Source organism: Paramisgurnus dabryanus, chromosome 5 (assembly GCF_030506205.2).
Source record: "Paramisgurnus dabryanus chromosome 5, PD_genome_1.1, whole genome shotgun sequence".
Lineage (NCBI taxonomy): Eukaryota > Metazoa > Chordata > Actinopteri > Cypriniformes > Cobitidae > Paramisgurnus > Paramisgurnus dabryanus.
This window is the reverse complement of record NC_133341.1, coordinates 38,305,234-38,321,628: the sequence shown is the minus strand read 5'-3', so window position 1 is coordinate 38,321,628 and position 16,395 is coordinate 38,305,234. Positions and strand designations below refer to the sequence as shown.

Genomic DNA, 16,395 nt, shown 5'->3' with positions numbered 1-16,395 from the left:
ATACGCACAGCAAGTCAAGCGTAAACACCATCAATCAGTGAAACTCACCCACAGCACTCTTATACCACGTCACGTGAATTTTAGATCGTCCTTGCCACCTGACCACGACGACCTCGAGAGATTGGTTGGGCAACAACTGGATCACAAAGGAGGGAGAAAGGTATGGTATTCACAGGCCCGGCGTGTCGGTTATCACTTCCCTGGCTCACCTGCACTTCCTCTTTCCCACAGGGCCACTGGCTTACTGGCGGCGGGTGCTTCGTCCACGCTTCTGGTCAACCGCGGCTCACCCACGCTCTCCTCTCCAGTGGGGCCAGGGACCTCACGAAACACAAGAACACACACCAGGGTAATCCTTCATACAAGACATTTGCAGAGAAGTATCACAGCGGTTACTCACGCTTAGTTGCCAATAACCTCTGTTCACGGTGCTCTCGATGGCTCAGTGTCCACTCCTTCTCACATAAACTCCACAATATCCCTTCGTCCGCTGACTGTCTCTTACTCTCTTCCCCAGGAGAGCGATCCGACCAGCGTGGTCCGTCTGCAAAGCAGCAACACAACGTACACAACGTATACCACAAGCACGTTCCGGTGCAGTGTTCCTTTAAAATCCACCGCTCCGTCCTTTTCGCCCTTCTTGGCTGCCGCACCCTTTCCATGTGCTATAAGCACCTCCGTGGATCGACGGCGCCCTCCGGCTCCTCTAAGGACGGAGCGTGTGATCGGTGTCTGCCCTAGGCAGTGTAGCAACTCGTGCCCGAAACGAACTCTGTTTGAGGTCTACAAAAGGTCTTCTTATATGCTGACTCTTCCCCTCGTCAGCCTACCAGCAACCGCTGTGCAAATTATCCCCACCTGCGCACAATCAGGCTCAATTTGACTTCAGGGAAACCCCGGAAACGAAATGTGGAAGCCCGGTTCCGCCCGTCGTTCGTACAAAATATGGAAGCCGGGTTCCGCCCATCGTTCATTCAAACGTCACCTGGTGACATCCCCCCCTGCCAATCCGTTCTCGTCCCGAGAACGGTCTGGGGGACAACAGGTGGGGAATATGGCGGGGGCTTCAGGCCTCTCGGGCACTACACGGGGTGGGGTTTCTGGCCTTTCAGGCACAACACGGGGCGGGGCTTCGGGCAACTCGTCGTCGGCCATTGGAGGGCCCTGGTCGCTCAACTCGAGGTGGAGCCCTGCCGACTACGCCAAATCAGTCACACCCCGGGGGCGGACCCGAATATACTACTGGGCCACACCCCTCTCAACTCTTCCACCTCGAGGAGTTTCCCAAGACCACCCCAATGACCAGACAGACGAGTATACTATAATTAAAACAAACTTTATTAAATATTTAAAAGGGGAAAGGGGGAAGGGAAAAAGGGAACTTTTAAAACTAATGGCTCTTCTTCGCCTCCAGGGCCACTTGGGGAAAAGACTGGGGGCCGGGGCTCTGGCTCGACAGCCCGTGGCGCACTCCGCTTCTCCCGGAGGCAGAATCGAACACAGTCAGACCAGGGCAAACACTCCACTGATGCCCGCAGCCCTGGGGGATCCTCGTTTCCCACACAGGGCCTCACTGGTTCAGGTAAGTAGTTGCTGCAAGCATAGAACAAATTATTCCACAGGTTGCGTTACTCACAGTGCCGGGGGATCCTCGTTCCCACACGGAGCTCCACTGGTTCAGGTAGGTTGTTGCTATAAGCACAGAACAGGTTATTGCACAGGCTGCGTTACTCACAGTGCCGGGGGATCCTCGTTCCCACACGGAGCTCCACTGGTTCAGGTAGGTTGTTGCTATAAGCACAGAACAGGTTATTGCACAGGCTGCGTTACTCACAGTGCCGGGGGATCCTCGTTCCCACACGGAGCTCCACTGGTTCAGGTAGGTTGTTGCTATAAGCACAGAACAGGTTATTTCACAGGCTGCGTTACTCACAGTGCCGGGGGATCCTCGTTCCCACACGGAGCTCCACTGGTTCAGGTAGGTTGTTGCTATAAGCACAGAACAGGTTATTGCACAGGCTGCGTTACTCACAGTGCCGGGGGATCCTCGTTCCCACACGGAGCTCCACTGGTTCAGGTAGGTTGTTGCTATAAGCACAGAACAGGTTATTGCACAGGCTGCGTTACTCACAGTGCCGGGGGATCCTCGTTCCCACACGGAGCTCCACTGGTTCAGGTAGGTTGTTTGCTATAAGCACAGAACAGGTTATTGCACAGGCTGCGTTACTCACAGTGCCGGGGGATCCTCGTTCCCACACGGAGCTCCACTGGTTCAGGTAGGTTGTTGCTATAAGCACAGAACAGGTTATTGCACAGGCTGCGTTACTCACAGGGCCGGGGGATCCTCGTTCCCACACGGAGCTCCACTGGCTCAGGTAGGTTGTTGCTATAAGCACAGAACAGGTTATTGCACAGGCTGCGTTACTCACAGTGCCGGGGGATCCTCGTTCCCACACGGAGCTCCCCTGGTTCAGGTAGGTTGTTGCTATAAGCACAGAACAGGTTATTGCACAGGCTGCGTTACTCACAGTGCCGGGGGATCCTCGTTCCCACACGGAGCTCCACTGGTTCAGGTAGGTTGAAGGCGAAGCTCTCGTTGTCACGCCCCGGGCGCAAAGCTTGATTTTCTCTCTCTCTCGCTCTCTCTAGGATTCAGGCCGCAACAGATGTCACCATCTCGCGTCTCGTCGGAGGCTGGGCAGTTCGAACGCTATAAGCACAGCATACGCACAGCAAGTCAAGCGTAAACACCATCAATCAGTGAAACTCACCCACAGCACTCTTATACCACGTCACGTGAATTTTAGATCGTCCTTGCCACCTGACCACGACGACCTCGAGAGATTGGTTGGGCAACAACTGGATCACAAAGGAGGGAGAAAGGTATGGTATTCACAGGCCCGGCGTGTCGGTTATCACTTCCCTGGCTCACCTGCACTTCCTCTTTCCCACAGGGCCACTGGCTTACTGGCGGCGGGTGCTTCGTCCACGCTTCTGGTCAACCGCGGCTCACCCACGCTCTCCTCTCCAGTGGGGCCAGGGACCTCACGAAACACAAGAACACACACCAGGGTAATCCTTCATACAAGACATTTGCAGAGAAGTATCACAGCGGTTACTCACGCTTAGTTGCCAATAACCTCTGTTCACGGTGCTCTCGATGGCTCAGTGTCCACTCCTTCTCACATAAACTCCACAATATCCCTTCGTCCGCTGACTGTCTCTTACTCTCTTCCCCAGGAGAGCGATCCGACCAGCGTGGTCCGTCTGCAAAGCAGCAACACAACGTACACAACGTATACCACAAGCACGTTCCGGTGCAGTGTTCCTTTAAAATCCACCGCTCCGTCCTTTTCGCCCTTCTTGGCTGCCGCACCCTTTCCATGTGCTATAAGCACCTCCGTGGATCGACGGCGCCCTCCGGCTCCTCTAAGGACGGAGCGTGTGATCGGTGTCTGCCCTAGGCAGTGTAGCAACTCGTGCCCGAAACGAACTCTGTTTGAGGTCTACAAAAGGTCTTCTTATATGCTGACTCTTCCCCTCGTCAGCCTACCAGCAACCGCTGTGCAAATTATCCCCACCTGCGCACAATCAGGCTCAATTTGACTTCAGGGAAACCCCGGAAACGAAATGTGGAAGCCCGGTTCCGCCCGTCGTTCGTACAAAATATGGAAGCCGGGTTCCGCCCATCGTTCATTCAAACGTCACCTGGTGACACTGGCATCACCAGGATTGCTCAGATTTAGGCGATCATGTTTATCTTTAAAGTGAGCAGCTAGCTACTTAGTTAAAAAACTTTGCGTGAAATAGCGTGTTACACTGCAGCCGGTCCGGGTTAAACATTAAAGGGACAGTCTTTTTACCTTGTCACTATAAATCGCTATTTTCTGCACTAAACGAGACATTTTCAGAGATTTTCTGTAGACAAGATGTTATAGAATAATAATAAAAAAAGGCTTATTTAGATATTTATATATAATATATAATATAACAACTAATATATATATATATATATTTGTTTTACAACTGACTTAACACTTACAGAAAGGTTTTATTTGTTAGCATAGCATGATAATTAATACATTTTTAAATCAATCACTTTGTCTCTGCACAATGAACATTATCAAATATTATTAATGTTGTAAAATATATTGTTCATTGTTAGTTCATATTAGCTAAGGCATTACCAAATGTTAAGTAATAAACTCTTATAGTAAAGTGTTACTAAATTTTCTTTTACCATTTCCTTCACAATGTCTATTTATTTCTATGGCTAACAGATTTTGTAACATTTGTCTTTTTTACAGTCTTACCATTGCTTGTAAGCTGGATTGGGTAAGATGGATCATCTTTAAAGGCACCAGGCAAGTATATGATGTACAGTTACAAGTCATGTATTTTTTCGACTGCAATATTAAATGCTTTCACGTCACATGTAAAAGTACACAGGAATGTGGCTAATCACTTTTTATTTGTAGTTTACCTGAGTGTCATTGCACTTTTCAGGAGTTAAGGCAGATGTGGAGGCACAACGGGTGATACCAGACACACACCAAGCACATTATGTTCGGTAAGTTTGTACTTTACCACTACAGCTTCTTTAAATACCCATGTATACACTCATTCACAATTCCCACACACAACACTGTAACACGACCATACACAACATGTACAGAATTGTCTTAGTTTGCCATGTAGAAATATACAAACAGAAATATTCAGAGTTTGGTTATAAGAAATGTAATTTAATAATTGTATTTATTGAGCAGAGGTGTCCCTGGACTTTATTGACAAAAGATTTTGTTTTCAGAATAAAAAGTTGTGTCCAAATCAGTAACAATTTTACTTTCTGTTCAGGACATTCAATCATGACAGGATCCAGGTGGATGCTGTCCATTGAGGAAAGAGTTTGTTCAGAGGTAAGTGAATCTTCTGTATTTTAATGTAATTAGGTGTGGAACAGTAGAATAAGAGCAAAAGGTTTCAAAATAGGAGTAAGTTCAAGGCTGAGTTTAGTTTTTTAAAAATCTTTTTCTATCTTATATTTGTTGACTTAATGTTTATGATATTTCTAACAGGTTTCTGGATAGAATTAATTCCAAAGATGGGAAAAAGTGCACATCCAGACAAGGAGCAAGCAAAAAGACAAGGAACTTGGTGCAGAGAAAAGCTGTGGCCATTAACCCCCATGTGAACAGCTTCATGCAGTCCCTGATTGAGTTCGAATGGACGACTTCAAAGTAAAGGCCACTGTGGTCTGTCTGCCACAGTTTAATGCATTTATTTTTAGTGTTAAATGAAATTTAAGTAGAATATTTAAAACTATGGGCCAGTGTTCTTTTTACCACAGTGAAATGTTACCTTTTAGTCGATGATGGACTTTAAACTGAAAACTTCAAACTATGGACCAGTGTTCTATTTGCCAGAGTTAAATATGTTACAGCAGGGGTCTCCAAATTTGTTTATACTTATTGATTTTATTTTATTTAACTTGTTTATATGTTTATTATTGTTTAAAATCTTGTTTTAAATATGTTTTGTTTCAATTAAATGTTTTTTTAAATAAAATTTTGATACATACATTGCTTGGATTGCCTTTTAATTCATTGTTTTAATTTAGCATTTTTACCATATTAATAACTATAGATTTAAACCTAAATATCTAGCTATTATATATAATATTATTGTATTAACTGTAATAAGTAATAAATAGTATTTATGGGTCAATATAGACATTACAGTAAATTACTGTAAAAATAGACTACTGTAATAAAATATTGTAAAATTACAGTACAGTACTGCTTTGTAACTATACAGTACTAGTTTGTGTACTGTAAAATGGTATTACAGTACAGTACTGTAAAACCAAAATACAGTAACTTACTGGCAACCGTGCTGCCAGTACCGTACTGTAAAAATACAGGGAAATCGTTAACAGTGTACTACTTAATATCAGTTTGTATTTCTGAAGAATTTTGAAACATTGTAAAGTAAAAAATAACATTTGTCTAATGCAGAGACACAAACATAAAAAAATCAGAGAATGGATCTCAACAAAGGTGACAATAAAATGAAAAGCTTCATGCTGCAATGCATGATGGGTATCAAGAAATCTCATCCAGAACTCCCAAAAACAAGCTAAAAATCAAGAGCCAAGAGTACGACTAAAACAAACACAGATCACCATAATGGTACCTTTAAAGGAGTAGTCCACTTTATAGATGGGGCCCATTGACTTACCATAGTATTTTTTTCCTACTATAAAAAGTCAATGGACCCCATCTTTTAAGTGCACTACTCCTTTAAATAAAACAAAGCCAACATCTATAACTCTACACTTAAGATATGTATAAATGCAATTTTAGGTTTCAACCAGAGATGGTGATAGAAAGGACAAAGTCAGAGCTTGCAGAGGTTGTTAATTTATCTCTCTCCAATCTTTAGTAGCGTTTCCTGAAGGCCTTTTTTCTAGAAGATTAGCAGACCTACATCGTATGAAAGTGTCAAGGTAAAATGCAGTTATAATTGCTTCTTAACTGAACTACACAGATTAACTGAATTACCGTAGTTCATTAAAGCTACAGACCAACAAAAGCACTGCAAAGTCTGAGATTACAAATACAATTATTATTAATGTACTCATGCACTGTAAACATTGTCAGATTTTTATGTTACTTTATCTTAACAAATTAAGTTAAACAAAATTGGTTTGATGTCACCTTTTCACATGTCAAAACTTAAAATAGTTAGTTAAATTGACTTGCAAAACCAAGTTGTTTTAACTTCATGCTGCATTTTTCCAAAAATCTTTATGGACAGATTTATCTAAAACCAACTGAACAGCTAATATAAAATAAACTGTCAGAAAAATGGCATAGCTGTCACTGGAGCAGTCAGATGTGTATACATTTGATACCAGTGTGTACCCCTAAGCTACTAAAATGAGCTTTATACAGTAGGTGCAAATTGTCGTTTTTAAGGGTACCAACCCAATGACAGCTAGGAACCATATTTAGACCATTTTTATGACATTTTTCTTGCACATTTTACAGACATGTCTTTGAAAACACAACTTTATTTCGAGGCAGACCATTGCACGGCTCATTTTCCAGAAGTTGCATAGCAGCCAGCCAATCAGATTAACATTGATGATTTAAAACAGCTATACTGACAGTTTATGTAACATATATATAAAACACTCCAAAAACAAACTTTTGGTGGTCTGTGGGAATATTGACTTTAGTTATCGCACTGAAATTGTTTAAAACATAAAGGGGTGGTTTTCAACATGCCTTACTAAAAACATTACTTGTGTGCATTTTGAGGCAAAACAATGGGCACTGATGTATTTTAAGATATGTCAGTGCAAGTTGTTTCCAGTTTGGACAGCTCTTACATTTATTTTAATCTAGGACTAATCGAATCTCTATCCGGGAAAAAAAGTCCCATAAAGTTTCCTTTATCCTTTCAGATCAAACTGAATGAGTGATGATAGGTTATAAACATGAGTTTGTTGAATTGATCGTGCATGACTCATTGAACTCATTGATCAGTTCAGTTCACTAATGAAGCATGCAGTGATTTATTCACAGTTGATCTGTCGATTCTTCTCTGTGAAGATAGAGAAATCTATCGTGTTTTCTCCACACATGGACTGTGATCTTCACTGTTTTAATAAACTGTGGTTACTCAAACCTCTGGGGGTTTGTATTATTATCATTATTTTAAGCTTCAGTAAATGAAAGCAAACAGATGATCTGTCTGTTACAGAATGATGATCATACGTTTTAACCACACGCTCAGAAAAAGAGGCAAAAGTTGTGGTCTCAATATGTACCATTTTATTTGTCAAGATTTTATCACACTTAATTTGTGACACTGACTGCAAGGTCATCCATCCAACATTTGAAATGAATTATAGCGCATCACTACCAATGAATTATTGCGGTAAGAAATGACTCCTATAGCTAGAAACAGCGTGGGTTGGAGAAGATGAGCGTTTACAGAAATTAAACTCTGCATTCAAAAACACAAAAGTCTGTGTTCTTTCTCATATTTGTGTTTTACCCATCAAAAGACTTTGGCTAATTAATGTACTATACCATATAAACTTATAAAGGATTACTAGGTTTTTTATTCAAAATTAATAGCAATTTCTTTAGCTAATAGCTTTGAATAAGTTGTCGGTGCCCAAGGTTAGTCATTCTCTTGCCGAGTTTTCATGAGTCTAATGTGTATTGAGCACCTTTCATAAGAGCCTCTGTGAGCCCAGGGCCAATTAAAGACTTCAACTGAACGAATCGGACCATTATCTCGGTTTTATCTTCTGCTCTTTGGTGCTGAGAGGCATTTCTCAACATTAAGAAAAAAAACTCGTTACTGCAAATCTAATTGTCTTCTGTGTGGCTTAACCTTACATCCAGCATTTATTCACGTAACACACAGCACTTGGATGTATAATGTACAAAAAAAGCAGAATTGTGCCCTTGCTTATCCATATTGAAACCATCTAAACTAGACAGATATAATTTCCAATTTGACCAGAGCAGCTAAATAGACTGTCAGACCTTTAACAAACAACAAACACACAATTTCCATCAGAGTAACAGTGTGCTGCTATCATATAAAGAGTTATAATGATGGATAGGCCTTTCTTCTGTGTGTTTTCATGCACAGTCTTACCAATTATGCTTAATATACTGATAACGTATTAACGGCGTAAGAAAAAAACGATCGGCACAGGTAGTTTTTGCTCATAAGCCAAATTTTATTTTGTTTTGTTCATGTGCGCATGTGTCTAAAGCATTTGTCAATATGCGTTCTTCAGCGATCTTGCATCCTTGTGTCTTCGCTCTACGTCATCATTAACAGTCGAAGTTCAATTCCAATTCTCAAGAACACAAGTACAGAGGACGCGTGAAAATACCCCGGATGAGTTCTTGATATCGATAATGCATTGAGTGCAGACTTGGGCGCTGAAATCTGGGGAGGTCACGTGACCAGCAGGAAGATCGCAAACATCTCAAATCTCACAGGTGCGTTCTGTGTTCTCGCGACCTTCTGAGTTCGTTCTTCTGAGGTCGCCTGGCAAGACCGATCTCCACGAGAACGCAGGTCCGTTCTTTGCGTTCTTGGAATTGAGAAACAGCCAGTATTTCTGTAAAAGCACTCAATGATCATGTAGTTACTATGGCAACACTGAAACTCTGACCACAGTTAAATGTAACCTGAGTCACGGTTTTAGTCATCATAACTCAATTCTGACAAAATGTGATTTTTTTTACGATTGCTTTCATGGTGCTATATAAAATATAAATATAAACTACAATAAAACTAGCTTAGAGCCTATGGAAGGTATTTTTTGACTTTTTTTAAATTAATTAATTAAATTATAAAATAATTAATTAAATTATAAAATTAAAAATTAAATCGCAAAATATATCCCAAATTTGAAAATGAAATGCTAAAATAAAAATTAAAACATTATATTAAATTATTTCATTTTCATTTTTAACGTGATGAAGCATCATTCCGGCCAAATTGAAAATTTTAATTAAATTGATGATTTGACATTTCATTTTCAATATAATCTTGAGTCAAGACTGACAATATTAAAATAAAAAGGCAAGCGTGAAAAGGAATCTGTAAATACATTTTTTAAAAGGCTTTTTATTCATGCCCAAGCAATAACAGGGACAAAATTAAAATGTAAAGTTCAGTTTTAATTTCATGTTCTGTTTTTCTTTTTTCATTTTCGTTTAAACTTTCGTGTTCATTTTTATTTTCAACTTGTATGCAAATTCAATGTTAATCAGTGAGTGGGGCTTACTTGCTTAAAAAAAGGGGATTGGCTGAAGCAGTGTTGCCAACTCAGTGACTGCGTTGCTTTCCAACTTAGCGACCTTATTGCTACATCTAGCGACTTTTAGAGCAATTTAGCCAAATTTAACGACTGTTTGGATGAATTTTATCTTCACATCTGTACAGATAGGCTACTGTGTCGATTGTACTGGCCAACGAGTGCCGGGTATGAATTAAATTTGATGTTTTGCAAGAGAGATTTTACTCAAATAAATTAAAATATAATCAAATTGGTTTATAAAGTACTTTTTACAATCTTATGTTGTTTCAAATCAGCTTTGCATGAAAAAAAAATCACAGAAACTGTAAAGGTTACACTTTATTTTGATAGTCCACTTTAGACATTCTACTAACTATAAATAACTTTGCAACTACATGTCAACTAACTTTCAATAATTTGCAACTATACGTCGACTAACTGTCATTAGAGTATTAGTAGACTGTAAGGGTTGGGGTTAGGGAAGAGGTTTGGGTTAGTGGAATAAGTTGACATGCACATGCAAAGATACTTCTAGACAGTTGAATGTCTGTTGAGATATCATCGCAATCAAGTGTTAGTAGATATTAAGCAGACAGTTTACTAATTATCTAAAGATTGGTAGTTGATAAGTAGTTGATAAGTAGTTGCAAAGTTTCTTATAATCAGTAAAATGTCTAAAGTGGACTATCGAAATAAAGTGTTACCACTGTAAATATTAATTATATTAATTACTAAATATTACAGGTATATCCAGTTGGTGTGGATATATTTAATTTTAATAGTTTTAAACTAAATTCAGATCTAGTTTCTTAGTTGTCATATAAAAGATGCAAACACTTTAAAACATTGCATAGCGTTGAGTGTTAGTCTGGTCTTTGTTAATTAGTTTTTCCTCATGTTTCAGTTGTCTGCACCTGTATCTCGTTTATCATCGTCTTCACCTGTGCCCTGCCTTGTTTCTAGTCTTTGTCCGATCTCATTTGATGTAAGTGTTTGTTTCATCCTTGTATTATTAAAGAGGACATTTCACAAGGCTTTTTAAAGATGTAAAATAAATCTTTGGTGTCTTCAGAGTACGAATGTGAGGTTTTAGCTCAAAATATCATAGATAATTTATTATAAGATGTTAAAATTGCCATTTTGTAGGTATGCAGTTTTTGGGTTTGTCTGTTTAAATGCAAATGAGCTGATATCTGCACTAAATGGCAGTGCCGTGGTTGGATAGTGCAGATCAAGGGTCAGTATTATTATAATAAGTTCCCCTTCTGACATCACAGGGGGAGCCAAATTTCAATGAGCTATGTTTTACATGCTTACAGAGAATGGTTTACCAAAACTAAGTTACTGGGTTGATCTTTTTCATGTTTTCTAGGTTGATAGAAGCACTGGGGACCCAATTATAGCACTTAAACATGGAAAAAGTCTGATTTTCATGATATGTCACCTTTAAAGTTTCATGTTTACTGTTATTTGTTGTCATTCTCATCACTGTGCACTCCGTAACATTGAGTGTTTCACATCTGATATACAGTCATGTGTTTTATTGCTTATAAAGTTAGTGTATACTGTCACCATTCGCTTAATTTCTAATACATTTAAATATTCACGTAACTTGCATTTGAATTTCTTCTCACAGATTGTCCTGATGGTCTCTGATGCTGAACTTTTTTTAGTTTCAGAGAAAATCTTTGATTTAAAGCTGTTTTGTTGTAAAGAACATTATATGGGAAAGCACATGGGACACATCCGGCTCCATTCATACTATATTAACTATTGGAAAGACTTCAGATTGTTGTATTACAGCGTAACATACTGAGTTGAAGAGTTATGTTTCATTTAGTGAGTAGTATTGAGTTAATGCTCTGTAATGTCCTTTAGCTAGAAAAACTGTTTACTGGTTGACAAAAATGTATTGAGGACTGAAGTGTTTGAAAGCTTGCAAACAAAAAATGAACATTGTTACTGTGCTTTATTTTTAGAAATTCAATACTATAAGAGCACTCTTCTTCTTTTATGTGCACTGGAGACATTATAACATAGATTTGCACTGTGGTCCCGCTCCTGGAAAGACACCATCTATGTGTTTAACTCCAACACTAATAAAACTTCTTCAGCCTGTATCTCACATAATCCTGTAAACTTTAAAGAGCTGCTTTACTTGTGTTTGTCAAAACTCTGCAGGACCATTTGCCTTCCATTAACAGGACATTTTGACGATCGCAACATTATTTCAAACAAGACGTCAATTTTGTGCAATGGCAAGGTTTTCTAGATTAACTTTAATATTTTGTGGTTAAATGAATGACCTACAGTTTGATTCTTTAAATGTGTCTAGATGGTATAATGATAATGAGATAATGACAATCATTTTAGCTAAACTACTGTTTTAAAGATGCCAAAGAATGCGTTGAATAATCTGTTAAATTGTTCTCTGAAAACTACACAGAAGGTTTGTGGCTTTATTAAGTGCAAAAATGATCCAGAGTCAGTTTTTCATGTCCATTTACAACCCTGGGATTTGCCTTTAGAATAAAATGGTCTATTATTACCTCATTTGAAAGGGTCATGAATAATAATGTTGAGCTCTGCTCTGATTGGCTGATTCTCAAAGCAGCTCCTTCAGTAGCTCTGTGTGTGTGTAAACAGATCTTATGTTTGAGTCTTAGATTTTGAGGAATAATCAATTGTTTGGAGATTGTTAGATAACGGCAATAGTAGAACTTCAGCCTAAACGCTAGCATATAACATTAACTAGTATATAGCATTAAATATGGTTTTGTCCATATTTTACCTGACCATGGTTAAAGTCAATGACATTATTTCACAGTTTTAGGTTGTTTTGCTACTGCAGGAGAAGTTACATTTGATTTTTCATCTAGAATTTGCATGATGAATTTGTGACATTTGCACAACTTGTAAATTATGAATGAATTCTCGTGAGATCAGGTCTATTCTGTGATCTTGACTCTTCATCTTATTATTAACAGAAATTCTTTATTAATTTGACACTTGACGAGTAATTCATTCATCATGGCACTTGTACATATCTTTTGTCAATGTATTCTTCTCAATCCAGTGAGCACAACATGCAGGCCCAGCTGTGCAAAGTTCATGTTTATGAGCAGCCACAGAGTCAAAGCCACACATGTCCATGACACTCAGATTACAGATGCATGAGAAACCCGAGTCAGCTGTCAGCTGGATGTTAAAGATCAGCCTGAACCCTTCATGCTGATACAGACGGCTGGAAGTATTTGACTGAGAGACCTGACTCTCAACGCTACAGATTATATATCCCACATTCTCATTGATACACAGACACAGTCCTGATCCCTGACCTCCATACAGAGAGAAGCTCCAAACATCATCAAAGTCAAATCTCAAGATTTCTTCAAAAGCGTCCGGGACTCTGCAGCCAGCGAGGTCACAGCAGGTTCAAGAGTCTGATGTACTGATGTATGACTTCTTTTCAGAAACACTGACATATTTCATAGATTCATAATGGAAACTTCAGCAAGAATTTGTCATTGCACTAATGACATAAAGACTCATTTAATATTTTAGAAGCACCTTTGTGTTGAAATGCAGACATTAATTTCTTTAAGACCGTGAACATACAATCTCAAAAATGTTGGGTTTGTTCAACCCATAGTTGGGTAAAATATGGACATTTTCTATGTTGATTGAGTTTGTCCTTGATTAAAACTATGCTTACCACAAAATTACCATGGTATTGCTTTTAAACCATGGTTAAACAATGCATTTTTTATCCTTAGGGCACGCTCACTTAGGCACAGTGGCCTTGAACCAAACCGTGCCTGGAAACGGTACAGAGGGTTTGTAGGACTTTGGGGATCAAACGCCTCAGCACTGGACTCCAAATTCAGCAGATTCACGGAAGATCTTTTGCTATCACGGGCGCTCGGTTTGGATAGTGTGAGCACACCCTTAGTGTGTGGCCATTGAATTTCAATAATATTAACACTGAAAACACTAAGGAACATTACGAGGGGCAAATTCTCCTCTATTTCTGTAGACCATAAAGTAGTAAGGCCAACATAAGAAAATATTCAAGTGAAAATTGTTGCTAAATAACTTTATTGTTTACAATTTTTGTGACTGAGCACATATACCAATAAGTTTTTTTTTGCACAGTCAGAATGTGTGAGACAATTACTATGTGTCCACTACAAGCAAAATATCAAAGATAATGCTTGTAAAGTTTAAAAATTCTAAAAATAAAAAAATAGTCCCCATGAATTGTTTTTATTTACCCATATTGATTTGTTATTGTGTGTGAACTGTTCTCTTTATCCTGAAAGAATGTGTTTGACAAAAGATGAATAGTTAATGCAGCCGTTGGCATCTTCCTGTCCGGCCATCAGCCGATCCACCTCATCTTCTGTCATCCGTTCACCCAGCGTGGCCAGAACGTGACGTAACTCCGCTCCCATGATGGTGCCGTTTCCCTCCTTATCAAAAACCCTTAGTCCTTCCACAAAATCCTCAAAGGTGCCCTGATCTTTTGAGCGAGCGATGTGTTGCAGCATGGGCAAGAAGGTCTCAAAGTCCACCATCTTGGTGTTCATTTCCTCCGGTCTGGGTTTTCCCAAAACCTTCAGGACATCTGCATTGGTCGGGTTATGGCCCAGAGCTCGCATCACATCTCCGCACTGAGCGTACGTGATCTTCATTTCATTTTTAGGCGTGCGATCGAACAGCTGGAAAGCCTCTTTGAAATCTTCTATCTGATCGGCGGTGAACTCCACCTTGATGGCCTTGGGATCAAACGGAGGCTCTTTTGGGACTTCGGGTTCTGGAGGCGGAGCCGGAGCTGCTTCCTTCTTGGGCTCCGGCTTCTTTGGCTCTGGCTTCTTAGGCTCTGGCTTCTTAGGCTCCGGCTTCTTTACCTCAACTTTCTTTGGGGCCATTGTCCCGATGAAGAGCAGAAGACTTTGGGAACGGCGGCTGGATGAGATGGAGCTGCTGTCTGCTAAAGCTTTTATATCATTTGACTCCAGGGAGGAGAGATCAGTCTGACATGCATGTCCTGTAACACACTATAAAAGGAAGAAATCCAAAATAGACCTGTGCAGCAATTGCATCAACAATACGCTTTTGTTCAGCTGCTATAGATGGTGACAGAGAGAGAGAGAGAGAGACTCCTGTCAAAACGTTTGCTACTGCTCTGGGTTTACATTCATTCACCAGCAGGGCTTTCATTATCAACAAAGCGTCCTCTTTAGTTGTGCTTGTGTGTCTTAAACATCAGATTCCTGTCAAAACTTTTCAACTGCTTGATTACAGCATTAGATTACTTGTTTAGAAAGAAGGCAATAAGCAAAACAAACCACACACACTTGTACAGATGCAACATGTACTACATGCTATTGGCTGTTTATCTGATATTTTACTTGTACCTGCTCTTAAATAACTCATTGTATGCTTCAGTATATATTTTGACACTAATTCTGGGCACACTGTATAGTTACCTGTGCTTTTTCATCACATCTATACTAAATATAACTGAGGATAAAGTTGGATTTTGAGTGGGTGACAGCTGGACTTTCACAGTAAAGCTATTTCAGAGCGGAGACATGAGGAGTTACCCATCAGCACCTGCTATGACACAACTATTCATCTCCATTCATCTCAACAGAAAATCCCATTTGCATAGTACAGTAAGTCATGCTGATAATCTGACACCTTTTACCCGATTCATCCTTCTGCTTATTGAGATAAACTTATCGAGTGGTTGTCATCTACTTATGCATGTGAAGTCAAGACCCAACATGGTACCAAAGCAATGTGTTAAAAATATTCTTGTTTGATTGATTTATTTATTTATTTGTTTATTTTATAACCATTGGCTACCTTATTGCTTTGAGATCAGTATGGCTATTTAGAGAAAGCTTGATGACTACTAAATCTCATTCACACAGCACTTTGGTCCCAGAAAATACCCATTAAATTGGCAGACAGTCTTCTGTGTGAACTCAAACACTTCCTGTACCTGTAAATGTTCTGTGATTGCTCCCGTAAAGAGAACCAAGTATCATTCCTATAACATTCCTGGAAGGCCCTCTGTTTAAACAAGACGCAGAAACAATGCCGTAAGGGGCGTGCCATAGTGAGGACGTGCGTGTCATCACAACAAGAAGTTCAGCTCTTTAAAATGAGGGATTAACATGCACATTAACAATCACAATGAGAAATGTCTGCAAACTGGACTGAAGCAGAGATCAGTGAGTTTGTCACTATCCACCCTGAAGTTGAGATCACATACTAGAACGGTGCGTCATGTGCTCCTTTATAACCTTATCATATACAAAAGAGTGGTGTCTGATAAGAGAAATAATGGATAATTAAATGACAACTAATTGATAAGAAAACAACTACCAAGTGCAGGACTTTAAATACGTCACATGTCTTTACTGGGGCGGCAGTGGCTCAGTGGTTCATGTAGGTTGTCTACAAACCGAAAGGTTGGTGGTTCAATCCCCGGCTCCACCTGACCAAGTGCCGAAATGTCCTTGAGCAAGACACCGTGCTCC

The 16,395-nt window shown here is 39.8% G+C and overlaps 1 protein-coding gene and 1 long non-coding RNA gene across 2 annotated transcripts; one reads left to right on the top strand and one right to left on the bottom strand.

Annotated features, from left to right (window-relative positions):
- The first annotated feature begins 4,206 nt into the window (after positions 1 to 4,206).
- On the top strand, positions 4,207 to 5,449 carry LOC135774516 (uncharacterized). The gene is made up of 4 exons (XR_010543716.2): positions 4,207 to 4,364; positions 4,507 to 4,570; positions 4,858 to 4,919; positions 5,079 to 5,449. It is a non-coding gene; the product is annotated as an uncharacterized lncRNA (long non-coding RNA).
- Positions 5,450 to 13,920: 8,471 nt separating this feature from the next.
- On the bottom strand, positions 13,921 to 14,828 carry LOC135774112 (myosin light polypeptide 6-like). Its single transcript, XM_065283992.1, has one exon. It carries the CDS (start codon positions 14,770 to 14,772, stop codon positions 14,152 to 14,154), a length of 621 nt encoding a protein of 206 aa, XP_065140064.1. The 5' UTR covers positions 14,773 to 14,828; the 3' UTR covers positions 13,921 to 14,151.
- Between the last annotated feature and the right edge of the window lie 1,567 nt (positions 14,829 to 16,395).

Coding starts and splice junctions, on each gene's coding strand:
- LOC135774112 (XM_065283992.1), bottom strand. CDS start 14,772: ATGGCCCCAAAGAAAGTTGAGGTAAAGAAGCCGGAGCCTAAGAAGCCA.